Genomic DNA, 15,736 nt, shown 5'->3' with positions numbered 1-15,736 from the left:
ACAACACCTCATTCACTTCTGTGCACCCCAGCTTTTTTATGAGGTACTGATTTGTACTGTAGCTGTACCCAGGTATCTAAAAATATATGATGATAAGTAACCTCTAGAGTAAAGAAATGTCAAGTGAAATTAACTCTTCTACAACAAAATCTAGTGGAGATGTATGAAACTAATGAATACTACAGGCAGTCATAGTTTTTGGTTTATTATTGTTTCCTTCTCAGATTTTTTTTGTGTACAAGAGAACCTTAAATGTAGCGTGTGAAGCTGGAATTTGCAATGCAATTTATGGAATTTACAGTACAATTTAGGCTGAAATAGATAGTCCAAGAAAGAATTTCTGCAGCTGTCTGCTGAGTCAGACTTAACAAGGCAAGCAGACTTTTTGGTGTGTATGAATCTGAGCCAAATTTTCATTTTTAGTAGATATTTTGTCTGGCTTGGTAACGATTATATTACAGGACTGGTTCACCTAACTTCATGCTTCATGCAGCTATTAATGCTTTTCCATGACCAAGATTTTAACTTAGACTTTTTTTTTTTTTTTTTTTTTTTTTTCCCAGTTAAAAATGAACCACAAGAGAACTGAGTATGGGAATTTCTTGTTGTTTGATCATTAAGATGTTGAAAACAATTTCCAGTGTGTAGTCTCTGGAGTTACGGTCTATTTTACTCTTAATTCCAGATTCTGTCTTTTTCTGCTGGACAGACCTTTTATGCTTTGTTTTTAAATGGCTCCTTTTACTGTTAAACTGCTTTTTCTGAGTAAGAGCCAGCTTGCAGTTTAGAATAATGCTGTCTTAAAAGTCAAGCACTTAATAATACTTCAATTTTAGTTTGTGCAATCACAACTTAGAATATCAGATTCCAATATGAATGTAAAAAGAAAAGGCAAACACTCCTGTGTAAGTGAATTCTAGATGAAGACCTAATCTGAAAGCTTTTACATAAGATCTCCAAAACATCACAGCTCATCACTTTATGTAGTACTGATATGAGTTTTTTCCATTCATTTTATTACATTTTTTATTTTCTTTGCTTCTATTAGAACAATACAGGAAATTCATTAATATTGCTGAGTTTGAAGTCACTAGAACTAAAATTGGCTGACTCAACTATGAGTGTTCCTAAGTGTGTGGCATTTTTCTGTGACTGCAGTGTTATCCTTATGATATTTTGAGGAGGTTATTGTCTCTTATTTGGAAAGTTATAATTGACTGTGTCTTCTTTTGTGTCTTGCAATAAAAATAATTCTTTCCAGATTTTGCTGCTTGTCATTGCTTTCTACTAGGAGATATAAATGAGTGATTCTTTTATGCATCTGCTGTTGTTCTTCTTATAGGGTAGATTCAAATAAAAAGGAGATAGGTGCCTACTTGTGGGAGCTGTTCACAGAGAACATCTATCTGATTTTAAATCAAAGAATAATGAGAGAAGAAGCACCACAAGGTGCATAGTCTGTATTTATTTTGGAACAGTCCTGGCTGTTAGTAGTGAATAGACAGCGTCTTTTCTAACTACGTTTTTGTTCTAACCTAAATGTCTAAAACAAATGAGTTGATTAACCAACTAGAAATTGTCTGTTGCTCAACTATAAATGAGTACTAGGATGAGAACTTAGACATCTGACTGTGAGACATCTTTTGTTAGGCTTGGCAAATCACATCCTTAGCTTGGTACTGTTAAATTGCATTTTAACCAAACAGACAATTTGCAAACATTCATCTCTGTTAGAATATAATTTGCAATATGGCATCTTTGTATAAGGAATGGGAAGTGTTCCAGAAAAGCTACTGAAAACTGCTGTGCGTACTGAGGAATTATTGTGAAGGTTTTTGATACTAATTATTTATTATGGAATACAACAATGCTGAAAGTATAATGGGAGTGTAGTTTTCTTTGCTTTTGATGGCAGGATATAAAATAACATTTTTGAAATACCTGGTTTTGTTTCTGCTTCTAGCTTGAACACTCCACCTGGAACAAAAATTAAACTTTCTGGAATTATTGAAGTAAGGAATGGATTCTTGCTGTTGGATGATAGTAACACTGCAGTTCTTGGAGGTGAAGTGGAGCATCTTATAGAAAAGTGGGAATTGCAAAGGGTGAGGTAACACCACTGGAAATGCTTCATTTTACAGGATTCAAATTATGTTTAATGTTTTAAAGAATAACATGTTGGCTGTGAACCTTTCTTTTACAAGAACTTAGACTTTACTGTCCAAATATTTGTAGGAATTAAGCCAAATATGTGTCTCATGTATGATGTTGCTGATGAAATTATAGTTTATCTTTGCATGAGAATTAATTCCTGCAGGGCTTGAAAACATTTGTCAACCATACTGACTGCATTATGCAGTAATGGTTAGTTATTCCTCTAAATAGCATTTTTGATGCCAAAATATTAGAGAATTCAACTTTTTACAGTCTACAAACTGTATAATTTTGATGCAAAATATACAGGAATTTTATAAGAAGTGTTGAAGTTAGTAATCTCAAGTTACTACGTTAAAAAATTATTATTAATTTAAGAATACTATTCGGCAGTTTTAGTCAGTGCTTTAGGTAAGATATGATTAGAAGGTGAAATTGGAGGCTTTTAAAGTCTTTCAGCAAGCCATGAATATTTATAAGGTCCTTTATTTGCGTAGCTACTACCTTAATAAAATGGAAGTTGCAGCAGGAAAATGACTTGTTGAATTCCCTTACAAATGAGTGGAAATGCCTAGGATGTGAAGTTGTGAGTGATACAGATAGAAACACGCATCTAGGCTTAGTTTCTATCTCTGAAGCAACGAGTTGCTTCTTATGAAGATATTTGTTTCTGTGTGAAACATATTTTTTTATGATACTGAGTTCGACAGGTTTGTTTATTGTTATGGCTTAGCCTTCCTTGGTGGTATTTTGCATTTTATAGATTTGAGCAAACTTGGACAAGACTGGTAGAATATATGAGTTACAGAATCAGCCAGAATGGATAGTATGCTTAGCTTTTTTTTTTTCCCCCCCAGTCATTTCTTGTTTTAAATGATACTGTCTGCCTGACTAAAATGAAGGTTCTGGGACCAGCAACAGAACCATCTCATCATTTTTGTTCATATTTAGTATAAATCTTGTGGATTCTCTCTCCAGATAACAAGAACATGGAATTTTAAGGTTGATAAGTAGGAGATAAGGGACACACACTGAACTAATACATTTTTAACAATGCCAACTAATTGGAAAGAGAGGAGTCAATAGAATCAGCTAGCTTTATTATTAATGCTTTGAACAGTCTTGTTTCTATGTTTGTTTCGCTAGTGACATTTTGGAAGGTCTGTTTTCATATTTATCCTACCTGTGTTTCCACAAAGAAATATTGTACTGTAAATACTAATTTGCTTTTGAGGTGAATGTCAAGAAATAACTATGGAATACTTTTTGTTTACAAGGAAGCAAACCATTTTATAACCATACTGCTGACCAAAGCAAGTTTTTTCCGCATTGAAGCCAGTATAATTGGCTGTGTTTTAAAGAGTTTGTTTTTACTTACTTTTGTTGTTGTTATTAGATACAGTACAGTAACTTAATTGCTCCCTATTGCTATCCCTTTAGTTCTCTGTTTTCATTTTGCAGTTGAAATGGAATAGCTGAAAGGGACCTACAAAGAACAACCAGTCCAACTGCCTGACCACTTCAGGGCTAAACAAAAGTTGAAGCATATTATTGAGGGCATTATCCAAATGTCTTTTGAACACTGACAGGCATGGGAAATCAACCACCTCACTAGGAGAGGAAGCCTGTTCCAGTGTTTGACCACCCTTGTGGTAAACACATTTTTCCTAATATCCAGTGTGAACCTCTCCTGGCACAACTTTGTGTCATTCCCAAAGGTCATGGCAGTGGTTCCCAGGGAGCAGAGACTGGCACCTACATCTCTCCTTACCCTCTTCAGGGAACTGTAGCGAGTTTGCCAGAGTTTTCCATTTATTTTCCTAGCTAAACAACATTATCCTGATTGCATTGAGGATGTGAACATATCAGCAGCAAAACAGTAGGCAACAAGAAATCAGTTTGGACAGGTAAACCATTGCCACTGGAGCTCTTTGTGCCAGGTCTCTATCTGGACTGACAACTAGATAGATAGGTCTGAAGTAAGTCTATAGAAGCCAGATGCTACTTCGATAGTAGTTTACACATGAGCTTGATGTTTCCAGTTCTGGAAGCTTTACAAAAAAAAGAATGAGTGACAAATAGCAAGACTGTCAACTCTCAAAGATATTTGAGTAAGGATGTTGCCAGTTCTAATCATGCCAGTCAAGGCTGAGTGAAATACTGAATTGTGTTTGCAAAGGAAGTCAGAAAACTATTGCAAATTACTTGTTTTTCAAGCCAGTTCTTTCTCTCCAGTATTTCTAATGATTGCTAACTGGTCTTCTTGTGTAGAAAATGGAATAAGTTGATTTCATACTTGTTTTAAAAATTAGTGTCATTAAATCAAACATTTCTACACATTAGTATTAAAGTTGATTGTCCAAAATTAAATTATAGCCCTGGTACCTGTTTGTCTGCCTCTAGATGCAGATGAATTACTGTTTTGTGTAATTTGATATGACACTGGTAATTTCTCTGGGGAGGAACCTGGGGAGGTTTTAGTAGGAGAAGACTTACACTGTAAGTATAGCATACATGGAATTAATGCAATGTTATCAGGCAATATAATGTAGTTCAAGTGAAATAAGCGTGATATTCTTTGTAGCATTCAAATTTATTGTAAGGTAGTTCTTACCCAGAAATTTAATTGTAGAGTGTTGCTTTTTGAGTGACAGTGAATAAAGGAGTGAGGAATTGCTAGCATATAAGCCTTTTGATTATTTGGAAATTGAAGACAATATGCCATGGGTGTACTTTGATATTTTGATGAGAATGCATTTGCAGTAATCTTTCGTGCACAGTGCTCCCAGTTTTCTGGTCGTGATGTTTGTTTGTTTTTTGTTGTTGTTTTTTTTTTCTCCTTTGGTATTGCTTTGGCTCTAGTGGCTTCAGGGATTAGCACAGTTTCAGTAGAGCCAGGTTTTGGGTGGCTTATGCTATACGGATTCATTAGGCTAACCTTCGATGATGTCTATAATGTGTCTATTGGATTTAGACACATTTTACAGTCAGTAGGGGGGATCAGGCAGGTTTTAAGGTGTGATGCATGTGAGGAGTGACATAATCCCTTAGAAGATCCCATTTACCCTCTTTTCTAAATAGAACCTTATGTCACTAACTCAGATGCAGACACTTACATTTTAGATGCTGTAAAAAGCTGGGTGAAATGAATCCTGACTGAAATGCTAGGTGTGTGCTCAGACGCATGGAGCTTGGCTGTAAAAGCTCATTTTTGCCTTACCTTGCCCATGAAATGCGTGTTGTACTGTGCAGCTTTAGTTAATAGCAACAGGAGTTTACTGCAGTCATCAGCCATTGGTTTGCTTGTAATTCAAAGAGAACACTTAAGTGAATCAATTGCTGCTAAAGCATTAGAATTTTATGCTTTCTGCACTTGTAAGTGCTTTCTTTTGAATAATTCATTGAATATTTTATCAAGCTCTTTCTTCTTCTCCAGGAAAAAAAGAAAAGAGGAAAAGAATTTTATTATTTTACTTTTTGCCTGGGATGCAGTAAATGATCACTGATGATTTAGAAAATGTAGTTTGCTTCTGGAATAAAAGTAGCTTACCTCAAAAGAGTGAACAAAAAGCCTGAGTGTAGTACAAACTTATGGGAAATAATATTTTACACGTTTTAAGAAATTCCCTGATTGTATAATAACAGTATAATGACTTAAAATATCTTGACATTTACTGCAGTTCTCATATGATGGAGTTAAGTAAATTGTACATCTAGATTATAAATACATTGAAGAAAATATTTATTTATTTATTTTGCAAGGGTCTTTGTCTGCCACTGCTGAGTATTAATTGATCCATGTAATCATGCACAACTGTCCCAGCGTTTATAAACAAGATCAAACAGCACCAAAAAAATCTCCCAAAACAGAAGATAATAAATAGATGCAGTATAGGAAATAAAATTTTAAGGTATTTTAACAGCATTAAGAATCTAATTTTTTTTCTTTTTTTCTTCTAATTTTTAAATGAGATACATAGGTTGCTCTGAAAGTAATGCCTCCTATTTATTTCCCTGGAAACTACAAGAAGTAAAAAGAGCAATAACACTGGTTGATAGAGCAAATCCTCATCTACAAAACACTACTTTTCAGCATAGTCACCACCATTAGCTATGCACTTTACTGGCCTCTACTTTTTGCTTTCCATAAATATTCAGGAAGTATTGATGAATGAATCTTACTGGGTGCAATTTTTTTCCTCATGGAGGAATTCAGTAACGTACTTCCATGTCAAGCACCATAAAGTCAGACTGCCACTCTGCCGTATCTGTCACATGGCCACAAAATGTAATGGATTATTTGTGAGAAGGTTCATCCTCTACTGTTACATCACCAACATCCATCTGTCTCTGATTTTATGGGCCAGTGTAATAAAACAGGAGGCATTACTTTCAGAACAACCGTCTTATTTATAAGGTGGAATAATTAATTCTTACCACAGCATCAGTTCCAATGAATTTCTTTTCCAGTTTTCAGCTGTTGTCAAAGCTTGTTTAAAAAACAAAACAACAAAAATGCCCAAAAGAATGTTTCATCAACCATGAGCAGGTGTTTTAAAGTGGTGTCTTACAAATCCTTTTTTTTTGTTTTCTTTTTCTTTGTTTTTGTTTTGGTATTGGAGGTTACTAGTAATTCATATTATTTGAGAATGCTTTTCTTGTTGTTTTTCAAGTCTAGGTTACCAATTGTCCGATTCTGACTAACTATTTATAGCATTTCTATACTACACATACTAAGCATCGATAATGATTATGCTAACTGTTATGGTTCTATCTAAAGAACTGATCAATTTAGCCTGTGTACTATAATTTCATAATGCCATAGGAAGTATCCAGCTGGTGCAGTATCTTGTTTCCAAGAGTGGCAAAACAAGGTGTTTTTCTAGGAGTGGACATATAGCCCAAGCCCTTACACACACCTTGCACCCAGAATTGTTGTATTGTGCTAATTTTTTTCAGTATTTGTATAATTGATGAACCTAAATGTAAACATAATGTTTGAGGTTATCAGGGACCTCTGGAAATCAGTAACGTGATCTAATCCCTGCTCAAGTGGGGACACCCAGAGCAGGTTGCTGAGGACTACATTCAGGCTAGGACAACTTAAGATCTACAAGGAGGAAGACTCCACAGTCTCTCTGTGCAACTTGTAGTGGTGTTCAGTAATCTTGACTTAAAATAGCTCTTCCTGGGTTTTAGTCTGTACCTATTGCCTCTTGTCCTGTCAGTGGGCACTGCTGAGAAGAACCTGACTTTCTGATTCACACTCTCCTTTCAGATATTTGATAAGGTCACTAAGACCTTCCTCTTCTTTAGGCTCACTTTGTATGGACCCTATTTAAACCTGCTAAAACTATTTGTATTTAGAAGCAAATGTCTGGTGCTATAAATAGATATTTAAAGAGTTTGCTACCTATTTGTGTTCTGCCTTGCTCTATTGCTGTAGAATTGGGGTAAAACTCAATTTTCTGCATTTGCCATATCTACTGTTTTCATGATTCTGCAGTTTTGAGTGTTTTCTTCCTCTCTGTGCCCCTCATTCATCGTTCTACATGCATATATGAATTGCCCCAGGATTCGAAATGTAAAATATTTTATTTTCCATGCTTAAAATGTTAGTCTTGCACATTTCATGTATTTTCTGAAATGCTGACATATATATACCTATACTTAAATATATATATTTGCAATTTCTTAATCAAAATCTTTCTTTTACAGAGTTTAGCAAAACATAGTAGGAGTAATATTGGAACAGAAGGCGGTCCTCCCCCTTTTTTGCCTTTCGGACAGGTATAGTATGTTTCTTAGTAATTCGGGTATCGCATACAAGTTAAAGCCATGATGACATTTAATGAAACAGTCTGTTCCATTTAGATAAAGGCTATCTAGGCACTATGAATAAAATATATTATAAATTTAAAATAAATAAATAAATAAATAAAAGGCCTTGTTTAAAGGGAGTGGAGATGTAGGTTTCAGTCCAAATGCTTTGAGAGGAAAATATTAAATTGTCAGTTTCAAACTTAAAATTTTGTTTGGTTCATGCGATCTTTGATTCTTCCTGCAATAGCTTGGAGGAATCAATAGAAACCCTTAAACGACAAAGGTACTTACAAGAATCATGTTATCTGCTTCATGAAATATATTGAAAGTATAAACGTCATTCTTTTTGGCATCCATGGTGGATGAGTTGCTTTTGCTTTCAGCAAAGGTAGCTAGATGTCCACAGTTATCTTTCTAAAGTTGTGCTACTTTCGTGGAATAATGCTTTGAGTTTGTTTGTTTGTTTGTTTTCAAATAACCATTGATAAGGGTCAATTAAAGCTTTGCTTTGTGTTGTCAGAAATGTGCATCACACACGCAAGTGGACAGCAGAGAGCTTGATCGCAGAAAGACTCTGCAGATGACAAATACTACAAAACCTGTTGCTGACAATGATGAATTTGAAAAACAAAGAACAGCAGCCATTGCAGAAGTTGCAAAGAGCAAGGAGGTTAGAATGCATTTGTAGCATTTTGCTTAGTGCAATTGATCTTTTCTTGTTATTTTAAGTGTTTGTCTCCACACCGACCAGTACTTTGATGTTTGCCTTGTTAGAATACTTTTCTACCTGGTGTAGGGAACCTGCTTTGACAGGGGGAGTTGGACACAATGATCTCTAGAGGTCACTTCCAACCCCTACGATTCTGTGATTCTGTGATTCTGTAATTCTCTTCATGTATGTCTTTAAGAATGAGTCAAAAGCTGAATCTTTTCAGATTGTTGAGTTTGTTTTTAAGTATGTTTTCAGTGTGTATGTTTTCATTTGAATAAAACTAGTAAATGTATCATATTTTTTAATTGTAGATATAATTTTTATTTTTATATCTTTATTAATATATATATATATGTTTTACCATTTAACTAAGAAAATGAAAATGCAGGCTATTGAAACTCATTTGCTTTTTTCAGTTCTGAAAACCCTGTGATTTTTTCTGTTCTACTTGATAGAACTGCTAGGAAATGTTGCTCTAATGTGGCAGATTTTTTGCCCTCCCATGGCTATCCATTTTAGGTATAGAAATTATGGTTTGTTTTTATTATTTGCTTGGTAACTCATAAAAACTAGAATTATGTACACATTTTACAGCCTCATTTGGACATCGGGTAATAAGCAAGAAGTCCTACCTAATAAATTCATCTTTTTGGTGTATGTGTGTAAATCAGAGCTTTACTTGTTGATGCAAAGTTTAATTGTTGCAAATACAGCTGCATCAAATTTACTGCACTTCTTGTACTAGCTAAATATTAAGGCTTATTTTTCTGAGTTCCATTTGCTAAAATGTTATTTTTATGCTTATCTAAAGACCAAGACATTTGGAGGAGGTGGTGGTAGCAGCAGAAGTAATCTTAGTGTAAGTGCTGGAGGGAATCGAAACAGGGAGCTTTTCCAGAAGGAGAAGATAACAAAACCTGAGGGAAAAAATGAAGGTGTCTACAGAGAACTGGTAAGATATAAGATTTAAATGAAAGCATAAATGTTTCTGTTATTAAAAAGCAAAAGTAACAAAAATTAAAACAAAAGAATAAGAGCTTTCCGTTTGTACCTTCTGAGATAGTTGAGATTCCACATGATTTTTGTGAAGTTTTAATGTTCTTTTAATGTCCTCGAAATAGGAAAATAGTTTTGTGTATGGTATAGGTCATTACAGTCTTGTTTTAACTTCATTCTTCTAATAAGCTCAGTAGTCCTTCGTTTCAATAGTTATTAATTCATGTTAGACAAGAGGACTTTCATCCTTCAAGTTCAGTGCGTCAAATGGTATTTCAGTGTAGCTTCTGAATTAATATTTTAGAATTTTAAACTGTTCATTTGACTTTCAGAAAACTAAATTGTACTCGTGACATTGAAAGTACTGAAGTAGAAATACTTCTGTTGTGACACTTCTATGTTATGTTTACATAGTTAATGTTTTGAGTAAAGCCAGTTACCATTGGAGAATTTGAATGGTGTATCAAAATTCCAAGCAATCATTTTCAGAGCATTTCATAATTTCATGCTTACTGAGAAGTGGTTTTTGACATTGCTGCATTGAATTAATTGGGTGTAAGACGAGCAGTCATTGAAGTTTGCTTCGCTTGCTTTAGCAATCTATAAATTTGATGGAAGTGGCAGAGTTAATCCCAAGTACACAATGACAATTAATAAATATGATTTGAATGATGAAAGCAGGCTGACTGAAATAGATTTAACAACTTAATAATTCAGTGAACCAGTATTAAAATATCGACTTAGAGTGACTATAAATTCAACAATAAATAGCTGAAATATCTTCTACATTACTTAACTTTTACCAAAGATTTAACAGTCAGAAAACACTTAAAAACAGTAAGTGCTTAATTTTGACTGTCATATAGGTGCTATCTCCTTGCAACTTGAAGAGTTTCCATCAGCGTTATCTTCAGTATTATGCTTAGAAATATACAGATGCATTAATCCTTGTATGTAGATTGTAGAAACGTGGATCCTAAGGGATCTTTTAGTCATCCTTCTATTTAATATATACTTTGTGATTATTGACAGCTGTATCTACCTAATAGACTTTAAAAGCAAATGGAAAAAAAACCAAAACAAAACAAAACAAAAAAACCCCAAAAACAAAAAACAACACTAGTTCCCCTTTTCCATGTAAATTGGGCAATACTTAATTTCTGTTTTTCCTATGAAGTGCAGAGGATTTGCTTTACATTGCACTGTAAAATGGCAGTACTTCCAGTATTTGAAACTTAATGTCATTTAACGTACTTTGAAGCTGTTTAAAAGAATATGAACCCACTAAGTCTAGACAGAAAGCCTTTACTTGTAAATGGTGATTTTAGGGCTTAGCACTTAAGGGGTCTTTTTTAGTTGTTTTTAAAAATGTGATATGGAGTTGATTTAATTGTTTATGTGTGTAGTTAATTTGCATGTAAACATAAAAACAGTAAATGTTTTCATTCCATCTATTCTTGGGAGAAAGTTGAAACACTGCGTCACTGGAAAGGACACAAAATAGTGGTTTCTCCTATTTCCTTGTAGACAGGCAACAGATTATCCTATAAATCTGCACATGTCCTATAATTTTCCATTCCAGTTTTGAGTAAGGGAACCAGCATTATTTGTGCTATGTAAATGGAGTTGAAGGGGAAGTTTTTGTTGTCCAAAGATAGTCTGGATATTCCCTCATTTTTCAGTCTTTGTTTCTGAGAAATTGCTTTTCGTTTGGGTCTCTGGTTGTGACTTCCCAAAGGTGTTTTTTTTTTTATCCAGTGCTTGAAGTACAAGTAGTGTACGTATGAGCTGTCACTTCTGGCTAGTCTTTGGTGAACATAACTGTTGTGCACAGGATTCCCACAAGTGAAAGCCAATGATACAGAATAAGCTGGAATTTCTTTCTTGGTTTAAGGCAGCTACATACCTTCAAGAGTGAGAAGCATGAAGCAGGCTTGCTGAGGCAGTAGAAAGCAGCAATTTTGTCTGTTGGATCCTTGTTGTCATGCAGAGAAATCTCAGCAAATGGCTCAGATGAAGAACCATTATACTGTTTTAGCAAGATTTTATTTAGTTTACTGAAAATTGAATTCAGGTGGTTTGATGATTTCATATAGGCATTCATGCCATGTTTCATTGCCTCTGGATTTTGAGTATGTTTTAAATGGTATTCAATCTGTGGATGTTAATTTGAAGAATACTGTTAAATTTTGAAATAAAGAGGTGCACAGGAAAGCAGTTAACATAACTATGTCTTGCTCACTGCAGTGATTTTGGGGTTTCAAAGCATAGTTTTTGAAGTTCTTAGAGTTGTTGTATCTCTTGGTTTACTGAAGTCCCAGTACTGATACATTAACCACGGACACCAATTGTCTATGCCATTTCCCCAGATAGGAGATCTACTTATAGCTCTTGACCCAGAGCATATATTGTAACTGAACAAAAAGTGAATGGATCAAAACTTCTGGAGAAGTTGTAGTAGAGCTGTTGTACTAGATGGATAATTGGCATCATTTTGCTTGGGTATGGGATGAGGAAGGGCAGAAGGCCTGGCCCCATTTTGTTTAATGCTTGTCCACACTAAAAGAGGCAGTCCCAGCTGAGGCTTTTATGCAGTCTCTCTGATTCTTGCATTGCCTTTTTCTAATCATACTGTGTGCAGTTCAGAATAAGGAAAATTCTATTAATGAAGAAGGAAGTTGTATTTTTTTTTATTCCTATTGAAACCTTTTCAGATTACATTTTCTCCTTATTTTAAGAAATGTGTAAATGATTTTTGTATTGTTTATAAAAGTTATGAAAGGGTCCAAACAGAAACAAGGACCAAGTTTTATATTAGTGTTGCTTGGAGAGATTCCTTTTATTTTTCATCGAAGAGCAACTGTGTTACAGCCTGTCAGATTGTTCTATTGTACAATAAAGAAAGAGGCAAAAGAGGAAATTCTGCTTTGAATTGCATAATATTAGAATAATAATAAGAAAAATATCAATGAGTTAAGTAAAAATAATTGGAAAAAGAAGTCTCTACTGTTTAGTTGCTGAGAACTAAAAGAGAAGTGATCTATGAATGCCATACATTAATCTAAAATTTTTATCATGAATGCAACATGGAAAAAAATAGTTACTGATAGAAGTTTAAAGTAATATCTGGTGGTTATATAGAGTCTCTGTTGTAGCTTATGATTATTTGTTAATATCTTTTATTTCAGGTTGATGAAAAGGCTCTAAAACACATAACAGAGATGGGATTCAGTAAAGAAGCAGCAAGACAGGCACTTATGGATAACAGTAACAACCTAGAGGCAGCATTAAATTTTCTTCTCAACAGCAATAAACAAAAGCCCCTTCAGGGACCACCACCTAGAGGTATAACTTACAATGATGAATCTTAAAACAAAGTGTTCAGGAGCAAAGAGATTTATTTACTATGTTTTTACTAAAATATGTGACTTACATAAAGTATATCTATGATTGTTTGTTGTTGTTTTTTTTTTAAGCAGCTATAATACATTGCAAACCTGAGAGAGAATACTTAGTGAAGGCATCTGTGTATTATCCTTTACAAAATTTCTGAATTTGAATTCACCTTTTGTGGAAAATATCTCTCTTGTGATAGATTTTTTTTTTTTTTTCCTTTAACAGAATAAAAAAATTCTGTAATTTAAGTCTAATAATGAAAAATAAATGTGTACATAGTGTTGTTTTTTTATTTCTCCCCTCTTCCCTCTTCCCTCTAAAAAATTCTGTTTTATTTTTTGCAGGTAAAGGAAAGGGCCGAGGCCGAATAAGACCTGAAGATGAAGAAGAGCTAGGAAATGCCAGACCATCTGCACCTAGCACACTGTTTGATTTCTTAGAATCAAAAATGGGTACTTTAACTGTAGAGGGTAAGTTACTGAAATTGAAGTATCTGGAATCAATATTTGCCAGAGTTGGTGGATGTTTTTTCTTTTTTATCTAGAAACTGGCTTCTAGAAGTTTCACTACAGTCAACAGTAAAACAAGTGTTTGAGAGCTTTTCCTCTCCTTTGAAGAAGGTTCAAATAAATTACACTGTGGTAGATTGTGTTTCTGTCTTGGCTGCCAAAAAGCTAATAGCTTCAGGTTTGAGTACTTCGAGATTAGTAATTTTGAAATCAGATTAGATAAATACCACTTATTAGTAATAGGTTGATTAAATACACTTGCAACTTTAGTGGGCATTCTTGTAATTCAAAGGAAAAATTCCTAACTCCAGTCCTCCTTTCTCAGCTTCTACACAGCACATACTGCGTGGTGCTCAGTTAAATGCAGTAAGCTAAGTAGGTTTTTTTATCAATCAAACAAACACCCAGCGTTTTGCTATAGTATATTAAACAACCTTTTTCTCACAGCTTTCCTGTTTAATAACTGTGTGGAGTGAGGAAGAGGTGGTATTTTAGACAGAGAGAAGGCAAACAGTATTTAGATATAGCACAGAAAATCTGGGCTTTTACTTTAGAATGTCCGCTTCTTTCTTGAGAAGCAATAAAAGAATGCAGTCTACGAATCTAGACATCTGGTTATGTCTAAATCACTTCATACTTTGGAAGTTTTAGCAGACAGATCCATTAGAATGAAAAAAGTTTACACTTTATACATCCTGAGGTCTCCAGAGGCTGCTATCATATTGAAGTAAAACTCGCAGTAAGCTGAGTAATAAAAGAAGACTGTTATTTTGTCTTGGAAGTGTTTCAGTAGGCAATGTGAAATTGAAATATCTGTTTCCATTATTTAATGTCAAGTTTTGTGTTGGAGCTGTAATTTTTTTCTCTATAAAATAACACTTGTGAAATAAAGGTCATGCTAATTTACATGAACCAGTGTTTTCTAGTTAGAGAGTGAGTGCATTTAGGGAGTGAGACATTTAAGGAGTCTCAGCATTTATATATAATAATTTCAAACTGAGTTTCCAAATAGTCTCTGTTGTCTCTTAATAATGCTTTGTTTACTTTTACTAGATATAAATAAAAAAGAAGTGATGCACTAAAAGATGGAGAAAATTGAACAAAAGAGGTGAAAAGAAAGAAAGAAAGAAAATACTTGATGGTGAAAACAGTTATTAGTTATATTTTCCTATTGCAATGCCCAATTCATTTTTTCTGCTACACATTTTTTTTAAAGAAATCTGTCAAGGTCTCTTACTGATTATCCTTGCACTTGAACGGACAAGATGTAATGTTTCAGAATTAATTTAAGATTTCAGAAATAACTAATGATGCAATTCATCCATGTGAGAAATACTAGCAAAAACTGGAATGTTCTAAATGAGATGGGAGTTTCATAAAAAAATAACACTGTGGTGACTTATACAGGAAAGCTGAAGAATAAAGTTGTTTCCAATTCCAATGGAAAAAAAAAAAAAAAAAAAAAAGAGCATTAGCCTATCCGGGACCTTCCAAATGGTCATTGATAAGAGAGCTCCTATACCGCCTTTTCATCTACTCGTAATTTGGAGACCTTAGTGGTGTTTATTATTTGTTTGTTTTTAATATGAATCCAGGCTGTAAATTAGAAATATCCAGTCAATAACTGAAAATTAGGTGTGTGCAAACCAAACCTTCTTAACAGTTTAAAGGCTGCTAAAATTGTGTGGAAATTGGCAGAGATGCTTATGTTGCTAAAGGATGCAAGTATAGAAAAGGTAGGATGGACAGAAGAATACGTGTATATTAGAGGTAAATCAGCCTTCAGGACTGATACAACTACCTTGTTCTTCACCACTACTGAGTCTTTTCTGTCTGGAGTTCTGGTTTCTTATGTCACGGATTTAGAAGAGTTTCATTCAATGGAATGTTATGTATTGCCCTTTTTGAAAAGGTCATACTGCTGTTTTTCACCAGTATCTCCAATAATTTCTTGCAAGGTATGAGCTCTGTCTGAAAAGAGATGACACAGTATATTGGAATTCTCAGAGATTATGATAGAAGTGCAAATAACTGTGAAATGATGAATACCTGGGAAGTAATCTAGTCTTACACAGGGACTCTTTGGGGATGCTTAATTTGTATTGGACAGAGAAATCACTTAAATATGGAAGAAAAATAGGAATTT

General features: G+C 34.2%; 1 protein-coding gene across 2 annotated transcripts in view; it reads left to right on the top strand.

Annotated features, from left to right (window-relative positions):
- The window catches only part of TDRD3 (tudor domain containing 3), a 47,506-nt gene that overhangs the window by 9,663 nt on the left and 22,107 nt on the right, over positions 1–15,736 (top strand). For both annotated transcript variants that reach the window (XM_015851686.1, XM_015851685.1), the window contains exons 4-9: positions 1,964–2,105; positions 7,873–7,944; positions 8,498–8,647; positions 9,501–9,641; positions 12,874–13,030; positions 13,426–13,551. In XM_015851686.1, the coding sequence (XP_015707172.1) occupies positions 1,964–2,105; positions 7,873–7,944; positions 8,498–8,647; positions 9,501–9,641; positions 12,874–13,030; positions 13,426–13,551 (788 nt within the window). The remainder of the gene's footprint in view (positions 1–1,963; positions 2,106–7,872; positions 7,945–8,497; positions 8,648–9,500; positions 9,642–12,873; positions 13,031–13,425; positions 13,552–15,736) is intronic.

The sequence above is a fragment of the Coturnix japonica genome, chromosome 1, assembly GCF_001577835.2.
Source record: "Coturnix japonica isolate 7356 chromosome 1, Coturnix japonica 2.1, whole genome shotgun sequence".
NCBI classification, from domain to species: Eukaryota; Metazoa; Chordata; class Aves; order Galliformes; family Phasianidae; genus Coturnix; species Coturnix japonica.
The sequence above is the reverse complement of the archived record's forward strand: the minus strand, read 5'-3'. Positions and strand labels throughout refer to the sequence as shown.